This window comes from Poromitra crassiceps (assembly GCF_964638095.1).
Source record: "Poromitra crassiceps genome assembly, chromosome: 3".
In the NCBI taxonomy this organism is placed as follows: domain Eukaryota; kingdom Metazoa; phylum Chordata; class Actinopteri; order Beryciformes; family Melamphaidae; genus Poromitra; species Poromitra crassiceps.
Genome location: NC_139625.1, coordinates 33,845,920 through 33,863,700, shown reverse-complemented (window position 1 = coordinate 33,863,700; position 17,781 = coordinate 33,845,920). Strand labels below are relative to the sequence as shown.

At 43.3% G+C, this 17,781-nt stretch overlaps 1 protein-coding gene across 1 annotated transcript; it reads left to right on the top strand.

Annotated features, from left to right (window-relative positions):
• Nucleotides 1-1,899: 1,899 nt before the first annotated feature.
• Nucleotides 1,900-15,819, top strand: cdc25b (cell division cycle 25B). The gene is made up of 13 exons (XM_083633354.1): nucleotides 1,900-2,445; nucleotides 2,673-2,755; nucleotides 3,558-3,609; nucleotides 5,023-5,064; nucleotides 5,273-5,306; nucleotides 5,707-5,841; nucleotides 6,443-6,556; nucleotides 7,426-7,638; nucleotides 7,952-8,140; nucleotides 9,719-9,868; nucleotides 9,987-10,085; nucleotides 11,950-12,195; nucleotides 14,670-15,819. Exons 1-13 carry the CDS (start codon nucleotides 2,228-2,230, stop codon nucleotides 14,808-14,810), a joined length of 1,716 nt encoding a protein of 571 aa, XP_083489480.1. The 5' UTR covers nucleotides 1,900-2,227; the 3' UTR covers nucleotides 14,811-15,819.
• Nucleotides 15,820-17,781: the final 1,962 nt, after the last annotated feature.

Genomic DNA, 17,781 nt, shown 5'->3' with positions numbered 1-17,781 from the left:
CTCCCCGCTTACAGGCTCTGTCATTGGCTCCGACCATGTCAATCAGAGTGGCTTCCGCTCCCTCCTCCCTGTGTGTCGCTGTAAATAGTCCCCTGCGCAACAGTGAAAACAACAACGCTAACTAGCTAGCAAGCTAACGACAGAAAGTTTAACCTACACGCTAGCTCGTTGCTACATGCTGAAAATGGCACGTTGGATTGTTGAAAACTATTTTCCAAGGGCACTGCCACTAAGAGCCGCCCATCCCAATTCCAGAATGGTGACCAGCGCTGCCAGACTCCTCTCCCGGAAGGGAGAGGAGGCTGGCCGGCGAGACTATCCCAGGCCAGGTTGAGGCCCTCCAGGTGGCCCTCAGCTCTGGTTGCCACCACAGCCACAGAGAAAACACTGGTGATAAACTGTCCCATCAAGGTTCCTACCAGCAGCCCCACGTCCAGGGTGCATGTGCGGTTCTTCTCTGAAGACCACAGTTGAGACACACATCAGGCTTTCTATCACCACTTTCATGATAAAGGTGCATCATCAGCCCTCTGTGTCTAGACTCAGTTCTCAGTCTCTATCCGCTTGTTAGCGCCGCTCACCAAACATCTGGGAGCCGAGACTACTCTGTGTCTCTCATTTGCACATTATTATTTAACATTTTTGTCAAATTGTTGTTTACATTCTGCAGCCAATGCCATCGCTAGAAAGATTTGTGGCTCAGAAATAAATAATTCTGCACAGCCAGACTTTGTTGTCACGGAACTTTTATTTATTACATTGTATTGTTGTATCGAATCAACCCCACATCGTGTAGGCTATGTAGGCTAATCGTATCGTGAGATTAGCATATCATCCCAACCCTAGTGCGTATGTTGCAACTTGTCATTGATTGCTTTACTTTGATTGCTTTTCCCACATTGGTTATTCTATAACCACTTGCTTCGAGCAGAGTTTACCATTTTAGCACACATGCATTCATGTAAGTGGGTTGCCAATTGCATCAGGTAAACAGTCTTGCTTTCATTTTGAAAAACCAAAGCTGGACATTTACACGTAACAACAAAAACAACAACAACAACAACAACAACAACAACAACAACAACATATGGTGACTTACAATTTGAAGACAAATGCATCTATAGCCTGCCCTGTGCTACAATATTATAGCTATTGTATGAATATCTGTCTAATATTAAGAATGGTAGTCTAATTATAGGCTACATCATTAAACCGGTTCATAATATGAAGGGAGTGGTTAAATGGGGATTTTAGAGGTTGATGATTTCATCCATTGAAGTCTCTTTTGGCTGGTGTGTAACTAACCAATGAGGCTGTTACTTAAAATACATCACAAAGCATGTGTTTCATTATATAAGATAATAATGTATCTTTCCTTCGAAGTGCAGGGGATTTTTGTGCCAGTAAGCATCTGTGATCCTAAACTAGGCTACTGTGCATTTATGAAATAATCAGGGAGTGTTGATTTCACTTACTCAGTTGATAAAATAAGTAAATAACAAGTTATATCATCTTTATTTGTGAATCTGATATTGTGTGAGCAGTGAAACATTTAGCAAAATTAAAATCTAAATACACTCTTTATAAAACATGCAGCTCAGAGGTCAGACTGTGAGAACGGGTGAGAACCATTAAGACTGTATCGTGAGAACCATGGGTGAGAACAAGGCGGATCAGATAGACATTTTGCTTGCCATACATTTTGCAGTACACATGATCACATCCTCCCCATCCCGCGAGAGGACAAGAGACACACGTCAGGGCGCTCTGATTCGACGACTGGATGTAACAACTGCTGCGATTGGCCAAAAGATTGCCGCTCGTTAGCTGCTATTTTCGAACATAAATAGTATAGCTGAGGCTCTATGTGTGTTCTCAGAGCGCAGGGGTTGTCAGAGAGGGAGGACACAGGCTGTGTATGCTGCAGCTCTCTGACACAAGCAAACAATGGTGTGGCTGTAGCCAGTTAGCATATTTTAGCAAGACTGAATAAAGGGTTTCCTGCACACGGAATCATCGACTAACGACTCACGTCGGTGTTTCGCATCGTATTTATTGTGGGATGTGTAGCGGTTTTCTTGGCTAACTGGTGAACCTTAGCTTCCGGGTTACGTTAGCTTGAAGTTTGGACCGTCTTGCTACAACCAGAACATTGCATTTTTTAAACTACATCCACCACTACGCACTAAAAGACTTGCAGGAGCTGTACGAATTGGGTCACTAAACAATGGAATCCGATCTGCGTTTTGGGAACACCAGCCCCATCCGCGCTGTGTTGAAGAGGAGGCCCGAGGCCATCCACGGGCTCGCCCCGCTGTCGCTGCCCGAGATGAGCACAAAGACCCTGCATGGCATCAAGAGCCACTTCTCCCCTGGACCCGCTGCGGTGCTGTCTCCTGTCACCAACCTGGCTCTTAACATGAACAGTCTAGCTGTCCTCGGAGGGTAATGGCAGTTTTGTATATCTGTATTGCCTAAACTAGCTAGCTGGTTGGCGCGGATTCCTCATTTGCGGGACAAAATCCTGCGTCGTTTCTTCCAACTTTGCGGTTAATGTTTAGTCTTCTTCTTTTGGGAGTTTTATGGCGGTTCGCATGCTTAAAGTTGCATTACCGCTTAATGTTCAGTCTCTGAATTGTCTGCTAATGTTTTTTTTTGCTTGCTTTCCACAGGCGCTCTGATACCCCGAAAAGGAAAAGGCATGGACCCCTTGTGAAGATTCCCTCCTTTGCCTCTGACGCCTCATCTGATGCTGGTGAGCCCCCCTCCCCTGAATTATTAAAATACTGTCTGTGGAAAATTGATGTTAGGTGTTACAGTATGTGTTATGAGGTTAGCCTACCTGCTAGCCCTACCATCCAGTATAGTTTGTGCCGATTCCCCACTTTGCCCCATAGTTTGCTATGTTGTAGTAGTTGGGGCTGCAACTACAGATTATTTTCATTTTTTCTCTCAACTAATCGATTAGTTGTTTGCTCTATAAAATGGTGAAAAATGTCAATAACTTTTTTCACCAAAGCCCAAGAAGAAGGCCTCTTTTGTCCTGACCAACAGCCCAAAACCCAAAGATAATCAGCTTACTGTCATAGACTGAAGAAAGCAGAAAATATTCACAAGCTGGAACAAGATAATTTTAGTTATTTTTTTTCCTTCTTAAAGCTTCAGTAAGCAGTTTTAAACATCAATGGCATGTTAACCATGAGCCCTTTTCCCACATGCGCTTTGTACCGCAAAATGACCGGTATGTGGTCTAATGCCTGCATGTGAGAAAGGCACCGTGCCGGTATAAGCGCAACATAGCAGAGAGTACAGTAGAACCTGACTGACCCTTGTTTGTGTGCTGTGGTTGGCTAGTTCTGTTCTACCCTGATTGGTTGTTTTTTGTCAGACCTACAACCAAATTCATAATGAAAGATAGTAATGTTACCTACTGGAGCAAGTCTAAATGATTGATTATAAAAAGTAATTGGCCATTAAGTTCTGTTGATCGACTAATCGTTGCAGCTCTAGTAGTAGTACAGTACTTGATCAATGATTTAAAAAATCTCTTCATTCAGGTCTTGGCATGGATCTCCCAAGCCCCATGGATGATGACGATTTTGAAGACACGTAAGTTACACTCTTGTCTGTTCCAATCAATCGGTTTGTGAGGCTGTGCCCCTCTGCTGTACTGTACCCCACCCCCACTCCACCCACCCATAACCCCCCACCCTGCGCTTGGGTTCAGCTGAGCCAAGCACCCTTCTCATCTGCCGGGTTATGGGATTATTGTTTCTACCGTTAGCCTTAAAATGATGCCTTCACTCATTTTCCTTAAGCAGATTAGCAGCTGAGGTATAGATGCTTGACTTTCTTTGTTTTTCAAGTTATTGAGCGTCACAAGTCATGCTGGTCTTTTACAATGGGCTTATTATGTGATCAGTCAATTTATTAGATAAAACACCAATGGAAAATTCAGTGTGCAAGGCAGGCCATCACATGCACTAGTGTGAAATGAATCATTCACACTGCATTGCCCAACATGGCACAGATATGATTTCATTCAATCAGTTCCACAACGACTTTTGCTGGAGCACCTAATGCCAGGCAAAAATAAATGAAACTTTGCCCAAGTTTCAAGTTTTATTTGGATCCCCATTAGCTACAGCCCAAGTAGTTGTGTTGTGTTATCAACACTGTTGAGCAGTTTGCTAGTCAATTGTCTTCAGCTGTCTAATCTTGGGTGGCCATTTTAATCCTCGGTTGGGCAAGTCTCTGAGCCAGACATCTGCCCACATCTGAAGTGTGAGTTCCTTTGCAGCAACGTTTGGTCCTCCTGGAGACCTCATTCAGCCCCTACAGCTGTTGGGTTGCTAGGAGTTTTTCAGGATGGGGGGATGCCCTGTTCTTTGGTTTAATGATAGCCCACCCCCTCTAGTTTTTGGCACACTCTTCCTATGCACTGTTATTTCAATGGGGGAGAAGGGGGCTGGAGTTCTTTCTGTGTCACAGCTATTGAAATGGGGGTGCCCCCCCTACTCTTTACCAGAGAAAAACGGACCCCCTCCCTCTGGTCTCCAGTGAATGAGACACACTCCCCCTTCCACAAACAAAGGGCTCTTGCAAAAGAGGGGTTGCGGCGGCGTCGGGTCCAGGAGCAGGCATATGGTAGATAAGAGATTAGCTGATCTCTGCATCGCCTCTCCTCCCACCCTCCCCTCCCTTCCGCGCTCTCCTCTCCACTTGTTTAGCATACAGGTGGGCATCGCTCCAATGCAAAGACCACCTCTTGGCTTTATGCATGCACTCAACTTCCTCTCGCCCAACCGTTCCTCTCACTTTCTCAATAGAGCTCCAGGTTCTTATTGTCTCCTGTAGTTTATGGGTGCACATGTCGTGCGCTTATGGCAATGGTGGCCTTGCAGTCTCTTTGCTCAGCATGTTTTATTGGCTCCACTTATTTCTATGTATTATGTTGAATTCTGTATATTTCAACCCCTTTTCCACCTATGTTTACTAATGACGGGTCTTTTCCCTTTACAGTTTTGAAAAGGCCATTGAACAGTCGAGCAAAGTTGTGAACGAGTAAGTCACTATCCACAGTATCCAGTATTGCATCGCAGTCAATAACCTAATAATCATTCAGTAATGCTTGTCACCTCTCGTCATTATTTGAATTATATTGCTCTCCAGAGAGTATTTTACTCCCCAGAATAAATGAGCCTGGTTGTATGCATATTGATTGTTGTGTGCTGATATTAGAATTCCTCCCTCTCTGATCTCCCAATTATAGGAAAATGCCAATTCGAAGAATCAACTCATTACCAGTAAGTTGATTTGTGACATCTTAAGTTGTTTACAGCAGTGTGTTCCCTTCCCTGTGCTTATTGGTTGATGTTCAAGGCTGATTGATACTGTAACAATTTGGCCAGATGTTTTTCTAATTAGGCTATCAAAACTCATTCAAAACATCCCCTATCTCAAATTTCCCTCGAAGGGTTAAAAACAGAAATCAGAAAAACAGGGAGTTTTGTCATTTAGATTAAGAACCCAGTTGGTTTATAAGTTGCAAATTAAAGTAAAAAATAACATAAACTTGCGACTGCGTTGCAGAACAAGATTTTGTCTCGAGAACCATTTTTGACGAATTAGTTGAAAACATCTAATGTAAACCACCGCCACCAGACGGGTGGTATAGTGTTGTGACTGGCTGCTCCTTGTTCCCAGGTCGAGCTCCTGGGATTCAGCCCAGATCTGAAGGGGCAGGAAAAAGATTCTCACCGCTATGGAATATTTGGGCGACGGCCTTCCCAAATACCTGCCTCCACCTCTGGACAGGACAACAAGGAGAACATGCCAGAGGTCAGTGTGTGTCTTTGGTCGAACAAATCGATTAGGAGGTGATTTTCCATATAATTTTAGAATCAGAAATATTTTTTATTTATTTTGAATCTACATTCTTTAATGGACATTTGCCTGTTTTCATGGCTGCCGTAGAACTTTTTAAACGTGTTGTCATGCAGCCAACCAATTGCTACAATAGAGGCTCTGAAAGTTGATGTGTTGCCATGGCAAAGGCATCATTTGGCTTGCCTTAACACTTAAAAAAAAGGATAAAACTCAGAAATTACACTCCTACTCTCAGGAGTCCAATTTCTGAGTTTTATCCTTTGACGCACAAAGCAAATGTTAAAATTCAGTGTCAGCCAAAAGGAGATTGTTCAAAGGAGATTAACCAGAATGACAGGAAGAAGTATTCTTTCTGTTGCTAATTCAATGGTCGGTAGAGATGAAACGGGTAGGTAGGGACAAAATATGCAAAAGGGAAGCAGATTGGTGGCCTTTTAGTTATGAGGAGTTGATTATTTTGCAGCAGTGTGGTTATCCACAAAAATCAAGCGACTTCAGCCTTGCAGGTAAAGGCTCAAGCTTTCACTCACTGTTAATATCTTTTTGTTTACAGGAGGGCTTTGAATTCAAAAAACCAACCAAGCCGGTGTCGCGGTGCCGCATGCGCTCCTTCAAAAGCGGGGACTCAGCATTTGCCCCCCGCCCAAACTCAGCACCGGCCCTCATGGTACGTCAACACCTGCCTTCACAGGGAGGAATAAGAATCACATTTGATCACCAAGTACAATAAATGTACAATACTTTTTTTTCTTTTCTTTTTTGCAAATTAGGAAGCAACACAGTACATCAGGGATACTCAACTTGCTTTGCCCGGGGCCCACTTTCGTGAAATGATAGAAGGCCAGGGGCCAGTTAATAAACAAACAATATACATTTTTCTGTAGCACATTGTAGGTTTTTGGGGTGTCAGCCGGAGTTTAGTCTTACAATGTTGTGCACACCGGATAGTTAGTTAGGTTAAGGTAGTTAGGTTAAGTACATGCATAAGGGCCTGGGTAGCGAGCAGACGGCAGTATTTGACAATTTAGCAGCTAAATTATAGATTATTTGAAAGATATTCCATATTCCAGACTGAAATGCTATAACAGAAGTGGAGTATTGGCCAGAGTGACATGAACATTTGGACACTTATTCAGCGGGTATCTTGCATGTTTGTTTGTTTTTTTGCAATTCGCGGGCCGCAAGTTGAGTATCACTGCAGTACATACTCACACGGGGTTATTATGAGTCCTGGTCACTGCACTAATGCCTCCTGTCCTCTGGTCGATTGGGGCGCCTGTTCAGGGGGAGAGGAACTGGGGGGAATAGCGTGATCCTCCCACGCGCTACCATCTGCCAGCTGTCGGGTATCGGAGGAAGCATGTGCCAGTCTACAACTCTTCCTAGATTGGCAGAGGGGGTGGAGCAACGACTGGGACAGCAGGGGCAAAGCACAGTCAATTGGGGAGAAAATCTCAAAGGGTCACAAAGTTGTGACCCGGGTCCAGAAGGTGGTTTTGTTTGGGTCCAACCGGCTTGTGTTTTCTCCCTGTCCAGCTCTCCCCACCTCCCATGCAGCCGATGGAGTTTTCTGACGACAGCCCCATGTTTCTGAGACGTTCCTCCCTCACCTGCTCTCTGGACGATGACGAGGACGACGGCTTCCTCGACGTGCTGGATGACAACCCACAGAACCACTCTGGGATGCCTTTAGGAATGGCCAGCTTGCTCACCGCCCCACTGGTGTCCGACAACACAGGACAAGATTCTGTAAGTAACAAGGTGTCTATTGTGAAGATTTGTCCCAGGCAGGGCAAATATACTTTTTATTTTAGAGCAAAGGAATGAAACTTCAGCAGCTTGATCCGTGATAGTAATTGTAGACAGTTGTCTACATAGTTGTCTCCTTCATCCCAAGTCTTTACCCTAGCAGGCTTTGAAACATTAGGCTTTATGTTACTTGCTGCCTGCATTATTCAGATATCATTCTAATTGTTAGTCGCTTTGCATAAGGGTGTCACCTGAAGGCCTAAAATGTAAATGAGGCCATTACATTGAACTGCATTTCCCCCCTCTTCATCAGCCTGTGATCCGCTGTCGTCCGCGGAGCCTCTTCCGCTCCCCGTCCATGCCCAGCCCAGTGTCCCGTCCCCCGGCCAAGCGTCCTGAATGCCCCAGTGATGAAAACACTCCAGTCAGGGTAAAGAGACGCCGCAGCGTGGCAGGAACAGAAGTCAGCACCCTGGAGCAAAACCCTGGATCTCCCTGGAAGGTCAGTCCTACCTGCATACTTGCTCACTAAAGTAATTGAACAGTGAGCTGAAACATGTTATGTGGAGCATTTTAAACATCAATATGTCAATTTAATTGTGAAAGCGTCATAATTACTGTAACAAACTAGAAGGGCACTCGGAGAGCACAGACCTCCGCCAAGGTTTGTGCTATTATTGTTGCTGGTTTGTGATCCCGCCAAATGTGGTATTGATTTTATTGATGTTAAAATGCTATATAATATAGCACATGTTTACTCTCACTCACTGCGTCGACTCAGGCCAGAATGGCCGCCCTTGGGCACAATGTCGGACCTTCCACATTATGGGGTCTGGCAAAAAAAAAGACAAATCTCGTGTTTTTGACTGTATGCAGAGATCACTTAATTTTGTCCCCAATTATCAGCAAGCAAATTATGCCTAATATCCAGTTTTGCTTGTGTCAGAGTCAGCAGCTGCTTGTTTAGTCTTGTGTAGCTAACCCTAAGCCAGTGAAGGAGAAATATATTTCAAGTGATTGATTGATTGATTGATATCTTTATTGATTCAATAAAAGCAGAATTGTGCAAGACGGTACAACAAAACAATATTTATCAAAAGGAATAAAACACAATAAAGCCCAAGGGCTTGTTTCCATTGTGGTCCTTAAAGTGATATTTTAAAGGTAGGCAAGATGTATAGAGCAGGGGTTCCCAAACTTGATAATGCCAGGGCTAGAGCTCCCACGAATAATCGATTAGTCGATCGACAGAAAATTGACAACTATTTTGATAATCGATTAATCGTTTTGAGTACAATTTTAAGAGAAAATGACAAGTCTAAATTCTCTGATTCCAGCTTCTTAATTGTGAATGCCGGGGCCCACTTTGAAATATGAAAATCTTCCGGGGCCCACCTAACCCTTTAATCACATCTCTGATCAGCACACACAACTAAGATGATGCATTTCCCTTTTTTCCCCATTAACAGAGCTGTGAATTTGGGCATATGGCAAATTAATAGTCCGTCCAAATACAAAAAAATTGAGGCAAAACACAGACAAAAGCCAGATTCCCAACATTTTCTCCCCCTTACTCATCAGAAGTATTTGCGTGCACAGGGGTTAAAGACTAACTGCTATGGCAGGTGATTTTGAAAAGAAAATGCAGCAGCAGCATTTCACTTCCTACCCTCCAAACAATGCACCGCACTTCTCTTTGCTTTTAGCTAGATTCAATTCAGATTAGCCTGACGATGTTTGTTTGAAAGCTGGCAGGCTGAGGTACAGTACATCACCAAAATATCTTATTAATCACGTAATGTTTCTTACAAAAGCATTAGCTCCAATGCTAACGTTAAATAGTATGTGGATGGAGAATGCTAACACCATTATTGCCATGTTCCAGGATGTATAGTAAAATAAGTCGGTGGTCTAACCTAGTTTGTTGTTGTATTATTCAAGCTTTCTAGTAAAGTATGGCCCATGGTAGTTTGTATTCATAAAAAAATGTCCGTCCCTGGTACAGAGAACATCTAATTATTGGGGTTACTGAGTTGTGTCATGTTGGCTATTTAAAAAGTAATTTCTCTTCTTTATCCAGGGCTGCTCTCTGCTCCAGAGGTCCAAGCCAGACCCTCAGCCCGTCTGTCAGATGGAGATTGAGAAGCTGTTGGACAGTGATGACAGCGCTTCCATACTCCCCACAGTGGGCGGTAAACATCAGGACCTCAAGTACATTACCCCAGAAATGGTGAGTAGAGTCTCGCTATTCTGCTGTATATATTCTGCTGTATATATTCTGCATTGGCACCTTAATGAATTGCAGTATTTCAAACATGACATTAAAGTGTCCCCTCTGTGCTCGTCAGATGGTGGCAGCTCTGAGCGGACAGTTCAGTCAGCTCGTCGAGCGCCTCATTGTGATCGACTGTCGCTACCCCTACGAGTTTGAGGGCGGACACATCAAGGTGAGCGTCTGCTAACATATCCGGCTATATTCACCTTATGTTCCAACACGGGTCAGCCAGTTACTTCCTATTAGGGATGCAACGATTATTTTTTTTGATCCACGATTATAGTCTGAGAAAAAACCACGATTATCACGGTTTCACGATTATTGTTATGGACGTATAAAAATCACATGAGCATTCTCTAAATAGAGGTTTTATTGTATTTCCCCCACAATCTTAACAGTTGCTGCCTTCCGGAATACTAATGCACGATATGGATTTTTACAGCCGATAGTATAGGCCTACGCTAACCGATAAATATTCTCCTGGCCAATAACCGATACGTTAAACATACTATTGTTACTTTTTTCACATTTTTGTATTTAAAAAAATAAGTTCTTAACCTGTATTTTATGCACACCTGGGATTAAAAAAAGAAGAAAGGGCAGATGTAGTGAGCAAAGATGGATGATTTAATATTCCATGGCTCTGACCTAATCAAATCTAACTGACATCACTATTGTGAACATAAAACAAACAACATTTCTGATATAATATATATATAATATATATATATATAATACAAAAAATATTTTATTATTATTTTATAGAAGCGAAAGCCTATAGCTGCTTAGTCTGCAGAAAAAAACACAAAAGGCATAGTAACTTAGACTCTTGGCATGTTACTGGCAACTAAATGTGCCGTCTGAAATGAATTTTGCATTGGGGTCAGTTCTATTGAAGTGATGATGGGGCAGGCATGGAAAGCCTCACTATAAGCCATCATGTGTCGTTTCACTTTTTACTGGAAAATGCTCCCTCTGGATTAAAGAAAGGACACTCTGTGGTGTTGACTGGTGTTTGTTATGTAAATGTGCGCATTTGTTTTCCTTGTCTCAGTCAGATCATGACTGCCAAGCAGCTAGCTACGTTAGCTTCACGTTATTAGGCCTACATGTAACGTTAGCGGGTTGCTTTTGGAGTTGACACAAACCCTTGATGTTTCTTTTCGTGTAAAGCATGAGGTTCTCTATGGTTTAGGCCAGCGCTGGGAGCATGAAGTGCTTTAAATGCGGGGATGTTTGGTCACAACGAGCTTGAGGAACTATGTACGCTAGGCTATGGCCAGCTAGCTAACATTAGCCACAACAGCTAACGTTAACGTCAATGACTGTATGTTAACGCTAAACAAATCCGCTGCCTCTTCCCCACGTTTGGTTTAACGTAACACCAGCTCAGACTTTCCCCTAATCTCAGAAACCTTGCGGGACATGTATTGCAACATTTATGTTGGGCTGGCATCCATGGCTAGGCAGACTGGCTACTACTGGGAGACATGGCAGCTGCCTGTGTTTGGTGCCTCCGCTAAATAGTCCGTGCGGAAACGAAGCGAGAGAGACAGGTTCCTCTCCTTCCAGCGCCGTCTGCGCCGCATGGGAGTTTAAACTGACGGACTGTTGTGAAACAAAACACTCGGTGTAGCGGAGCCTCTGCGGTTATATAACCGTGACGTTTTAAATCGCGGTTAATAGTCAAACCGGTTAACCCCTGCATCCCTACTTCCTATTGTGTTTACACTTCCTGTGACAGTACAGTACTAGTGACCAGGTAAAACAGACTGTGTTTTGAACAGGAAGTCATAACACAACTGGGTCAAGTGAGCTGGGCTACATAAGGTGAATAGTATAGCATGGAGGTGTAAAATCACAGTCTGACAGTCTCCTGCAGAAATGTCTTGGCAGGATGGAAATGCTTCTAAAAGGGCATTTAGACATTTTTTAGGATGCAGAGTGTTGACAAAATTCTTTTTTTTTCCTGTGCGCCAATGCCATCAGATAACCTCTGTACATTGTGAGTAAAGTAGCTGCTGTTGTTGTCTCAGGGAGCTCTGAACCTGCACCAGGAGGAGCAGGTGGAAGACTACCTCCTCAGAGTAGCCATCACGCCGTCCTCCCCGGACAGACGCGTCCTCATCGTCTTCCACTGCGAGTTCTCCTCGGAGCGCGGCCCACGCATGTGCCGCTTCGTCAGGGAGAGGGACCGCGCCATGAATGACTATCCCAACCTCCACTACCCTGAACTCTACATCCTCAAGGGAGGATACAAAGAATTCTTCCCTCATTTTAAGGTTTGTGTTTCAAATTTGATTTATTTATTTATTTTCCATTTAGTACATCAGCTTCGACCAGCTACCATTAGTCTTGCTTCCACAAAAGCCACGACAGTAAAACTTTCTGTATTGTTGTACTTTCTGGCTTCGTTGTGCTACAGCATGATTAGGGAGGCTGCCTATTAGTGGAAAGGTTGCTGGTTAATTTTGGTTCTGATCACATCTTGATTGACAGGCCTAGCTGTGTGTATAAGGCGCAAACACCAATCCCACGTCAAAGAACTAGCGGCACTGAAAGTCGACGGTTGTGTCGCCTGTGTCAGGGCCAAAAAGTCGCACTTGGCCTGTGTCAGGGCTAAAAAGTTGATTTGCTTGTTAGCTGACCAGCCAATCGGAGTGATTTCTGTCACCCACGGCCCTGACGCAGATTCAACATGCTGAATACGGTAATCCGAAGAAGCTGTTGAGTAGAGCCAACGGTGCGGGACACCCTGCAAAAACCTAGGGCCACAGACGCTCACTGACTTCCCGGCGTTGTATCAGAAGCTTTAGATTTTTATGCCAAGACAAAGTCAGCATATTCTAGGGCTGGGCGATATGGCCTCTAAAGAATATCGCAATGTTTTTTTGGCTATATCGCGATACACGATATATATCTCGATATTTTTGAAATCTCTCATAAATGCTCAATTTAACCGTTCAGGGTTCATACACATTTTGACCAATGGATTTCCATGACTTTAAACCATATTTCCATGACCAACCATTTTGTAAAGTCTTGTGTATACATGAAAAAGTCAGTGAGTAAAAATATTCTATGTAATGTAACCTACTAACAGATTACAATAATTGATTTTTTTTTGCATTGGGGCCAGTTCTATAGTGAGGCATGGAAAGCCTCACTATACGCCATCATATCTGTGTCGTTTCACTTTTGACTGAAAAATGATGCCTCTAGATTAAAGAAAAGACACGTATGTGATGTTGACTTTTATGTAGGCTAAATGTGCGCATTCGTTTTCCTTATAGATCATGACTGCCCCGCAGCTAGCTACGTTAGCTTCACGTTACCTTGCCTTGCAACGTGCTTTTGGAGACACAAACCCTGGACGTTTCATTTTGAGTAATGCATGAGGTTCTCTATGCTCTATGGTTTACGCCAGCTCTGGGAGTATGAAGTGCTTTAAATGCGGGGATTTTGGTCACAACAAGCTTGTGGACCGCTGCCTGCTGAACTAGGTAGCCACAACCAGCTAGCTACCGTTAGCCACTACAACAGCTAACGTTAACGCCAAACAAATCCGCTGCCTCCTCCCCACGTTTGGTTTAGCGTAACGCCAGCTCAGACTTTCCCCTAATCTCAGAAACCTTGCGGGACATGTATTGCAAATTGCAATAGTGGTTGTTTTGTTATAATTTGAAACGGTCAACAGCCACACTGGAGGCGGCCAGGTTTCGCCAGCTGCTTGGGTTGGTTGCTGCCGGGGACGGGTGTGTCTGACGCGTTTGACGTATCCATGTGATTCCCCCTCCCTTCCTGAGTGTGACAGAGCTCTCCCTTGAGAGGGAGAGCTGACAAGAGGAAACGTGAAGCGAGTCATGCCGGCGGCTTAAGTTCAATTATACTCGAATGTTCGCGATATAGTCATTTCTACATCTCACGTGGCACAAGCCGCGCTACATCGAGTATATTCGATATATCGCCCAGCCCTAGCATATTCTACTCTAAAATGATAAACATCTTTACAGACTGGTTGCTCTATATCAGGGGTTCCCTACCTTTTTTGGCTTGTGACCCTATTTTGACATCACAAAAATCTAGGGACCTGAGACATTCAAATTCTGGTACACCATCGATCAGCAGTGACACCGTCAGTGATGTCACATAGTATGCTTCTTTTCCCCCGCAGAATTCTGACTTTAATCTCAAAATTCGGACAGTAACTTCGAATTCTGACTTTAATCTCAGAATTCTGACTTTATTCTCAGAATCCTGATTTAAAGTTATAATCTAAGAGATTTTAATTAAAAAAAAGAAGTCACTCACAATGTTGATTGAGGCTATGGTCCATTGATGGAAGCCTTTGCAGTTGTGACATTATGTGACATTAGTGATGTCACATAATGCAACACTGAGTCTTACCTGCAAGTACCACACATCGCCATAGGTGTCACCCAAGAGAACAACACTGAAATCTTAGAGATGATCACTTTAAACTTAAAATAAATAAATAATAATAATTGCAAGTGACCCTAATTATCTTTGGTAGTATTAAATTGTGTGTGGTGTAAAAAAAGAAGAAAAAAATACATTTCAGGCAACCCCACTTAGGGTCGCAACCCTAAGGTTGGGAACCACTGCTCTATATATTATATAGAGCAGCCAGTCTGTAAAAATGTACTTCAGTTGCCTACTTTAACAATTTGTAGTGTAGTTGTTTGAACCCATCTTGTTGTTCAGTAGTTTGAATCTGTCTCATTCTTCCCTGCAGTCTCAATGTGAACCCGAGTCATACCGGCCCATGCTTGATGAAGATTTCAAGGAGGACCTGAGGAAGTTCCGTCTTAAGAGTCGCACCTGGGCCGGCGAGCGCAGCAAGAGAGACCTGTACAGCCGCCTGAAGAAGCTATGAGCGGCCGGTCCCCGGTAACCACTAAACCACACTGCCTCCCCCCGAAACACACTGCCCCCCCTTCCCCTCCGCCGCCCCGCCAGCCAGGAAGTCTCTTTGGGATTATGGAGAGTTGGCGCCTTGGCGGTTTTGCAAAGTCCCAGTGTTTCATAGAACTATAGCAAAGTTAGCTATTTATGCAAATAAGAGGGAACAACAGGAAGTGGTTCCCTATGCAGCGGACAGATTTGATCATTTTGAAACCACTTGGACCTACTGGCTGTTTTCTACTGTTTTATTATGTTGGCGAACGCACCGTCAAGTCACTGCCAGATTGCAATACGTCTTCCGTCTTTAACCAATCAACACTGCCAAGTTTAACCAATCAACACTGCCAAGTCTGAAGAAGTCTCCTCACTGGACACATTTTACTATTTTTCATTAGCATTTTTTATTTGTCATGTTCCACTGTTATTTACGCACTTAAATTTAAATACCTTGAAATGGTGAGGTGCCCCCCCCCCCTTTTTTTATGTTACTTTTTATATTGGATTTTTTTTAATGAATTTTAGCCTATTGCACCCCATTGTTTGGCAATTTGTTGGAATGCTTTCCCTGCCATGACTGCCCATGATGCAAATGTCATTATACAATTGGATATTTTAAAAGACAACTTAGAAAATGTATAGGATTGATACAGTGCTTTCTTTTCTTTTCTTTTTCTGGCCTGGTCAGTTGCAATACTCAATCATTTTTGTCTTGATCAGAAGATGCCAAAGCAAACAACCTGACTGTTAACTTTGCATTGAGAGTTTTTTTTCCAAATGCTGCAGGTCAGCAAGTGTAAGGCTTTTGACTTGGTAGAAAATGCCTTGTTTTGCTTTGAATCCCTTTAATTTCAGAGAAAATGGTCTTCCCCCTTCTGCAGAGCTGTGTTCAAGTGTTGTCAGTTTGTTATGACTGGGCTGGTTTTGTATTTTGGTACAGGCTCAGGGGAAGATGCTGAAATAAAGATCTGTTGTGCGTTTGACTGTGCTGTAGTTTCTTTTTCCGGCTAGTGAGTCATAAGCATTGGGGCACGTGACGGTGGAGCAGTGGTAGAGCTGTCGCCTCGCAGCAGGAAGATCCTGGGTTCGATTCCAGCAGCCTGGGACGCTGTGGGCGCTGAGAATGTGTCCCCATTCCCATGTCCTCAGTGCCTACGGCCCAGGTGGGCTCGTCAAAAAGGGCCTTTCTGTGTGGAGTTTGCATGTTCTCCCTGTGCTCTCCTCCAGATAGGAAGCCCCCGCTAAAGTGAGTCATAAGCATTTCAGTATTTTGATTATGATATGGATTTATTGGCAGCAGGGCTCCCACGGGTCCTTCAGGGCAGTAGTTCTCAAATGGGGGTCCGGGGCACTTTGCCAGGGGGTCTGTGAAAAGTTTTCAGGAAAATGAAAATAAAACCTTTTTTGTTGTTGTTGCAAAAGCTTCATAGTTCAATGAAAATATCGTATGCTTTAAATCTAAAATGGTTCATGGATTACATTCTAATCTAACAAACCTATCAATTTAAAAGTGAAGCATGTTACCGTGGAAACAATTAAGCTTAGCCCAAAATCAGAATGAGGGGGTCCCCGGTATATTTTCTATCTTGTAAGGGGTCCTTGGCTGAAAAACATTTTAGAACCTCTGCTTCAGGGTATCCGCGGGGTGTGAAAAGTCTTGAAAGTTGGGAATTCAATTTAGGGAAAATCGAGACCCTTGAAAAGTATTAAAGTCTTAGGTGGATTTCAAATTCAAGACCCTTTCAATGTGTTATTTTTTCGATGTGAATAGATGTGTTTTCATGACGTTCATTTACACTGAGTTAAAAATAATGTGTGTGCTTTTAAAAGAAATAATGTAACGTTACATGCATGTGACAGTGTGTCCGTGTGGGTGTGTCGTGGGTGTCCCCCCCCCCCCCTCCTCTCCATCACTCATTCAGTGCTTGCTTCCACACAACAAACATGGCTGCTGTGAGCGCATGCGGCCGATGCGGTCTTGTCCGGTCCAGAGACCGAAATATGGAGTTATTTTGCTTACGTTACGTTGCTGACAGGGATGGACATTAGCCCGTCTGTAATTAAACAATGTTTAAAAGTGCGGAGGCGAACTGGCGAAGGGGGCTGACAAACATCGCGACTTCAAAGAGCAACATGTAGCAAATGTGATCGATAACATAATTACACTCCCTCAAATAAGACGTCAAACGATTTTTATTTTGTGACAGCAAACATTTTTCACCGTCAGTTTGACGAGGACGTGCTCAGTACGAGGGACCTTCTGCCAAGTAACGTTATTGAGTCACGACGCTGTTTGTTTAATAGGGTGATCTGGTTGTAAAAATAAAACAATAGGGTGATCTGGTTGTAAAAATAAAACATTTATATCAGAAAGACGTTGAAAGCAGTGATTGATAATAAATTAAATCGAATCTTTTTCTGCAAATTGCATCATTGGGAGGTTGATTCTGGCACTCAATATTACGGGTGGGCAATATATCGATTTTATATCAATATTGTGATATGAGACTGTATATGGCAAGGGTGTCCAAACCTTTTTGAATGGGGGCCAGATTTGATCATGTGAAAATACCTGGGGGTAGGTAGCTCTCAGAGTGCACCAGATTGATCCTCAGGGAAACTTGTGTGAGTGAGTGAGTGAGCATGTTATTGTTATAAATATACTTTATATATATTTTTTTAAGTTTAAATAAACCTTGCCTTTGGGTTAGTCACTCAATTTATTCTCTTGAGCTTGATTCCTTCCCGGCCTATCTGAATTCTGTTGTATTGATACAGTGCATAGAAGTTATGGCAAACTAACATCGTTTAGTTTTGCAATCTCAAACTCAAAATGTATAGTAAGTGTTAGTTAAAGGTGTGTCACTGATGTAATCGGTCACAGCTCGAAGTGGCGATGGGGTCTTGAAAAAGTCTTGAATTTAACCTGAGGATTGCTGCATATA

What these genes read in the sequence shown, in the direction of transcription:
- cdc25b (XM_083633354.1), top strand. Translation starts at nt 2,228, where the DNA reads ATGGAATCCGATCTGCGTTTTGGGAACACCAGCCCCATCCGCGCTGTG. An exon ending in GATGACGATTTTGAAGACAC is followed by an intron (nt 3,610 to 5,022) that starts GTAAGTTACACT and finishes TTCCCTTTACAG; the next exon opens with TTTTGAAAAGGCCATTGAAC. An exon ending in ACTCAGCACCGGCCCTCATG is followed by an intron (nt 6,557 to 7,425) that starts GTACGTCAACAC and finishes CTCCCTGTCCAG; the next exon opens with CTCTCCCCACCTCCCATGCA.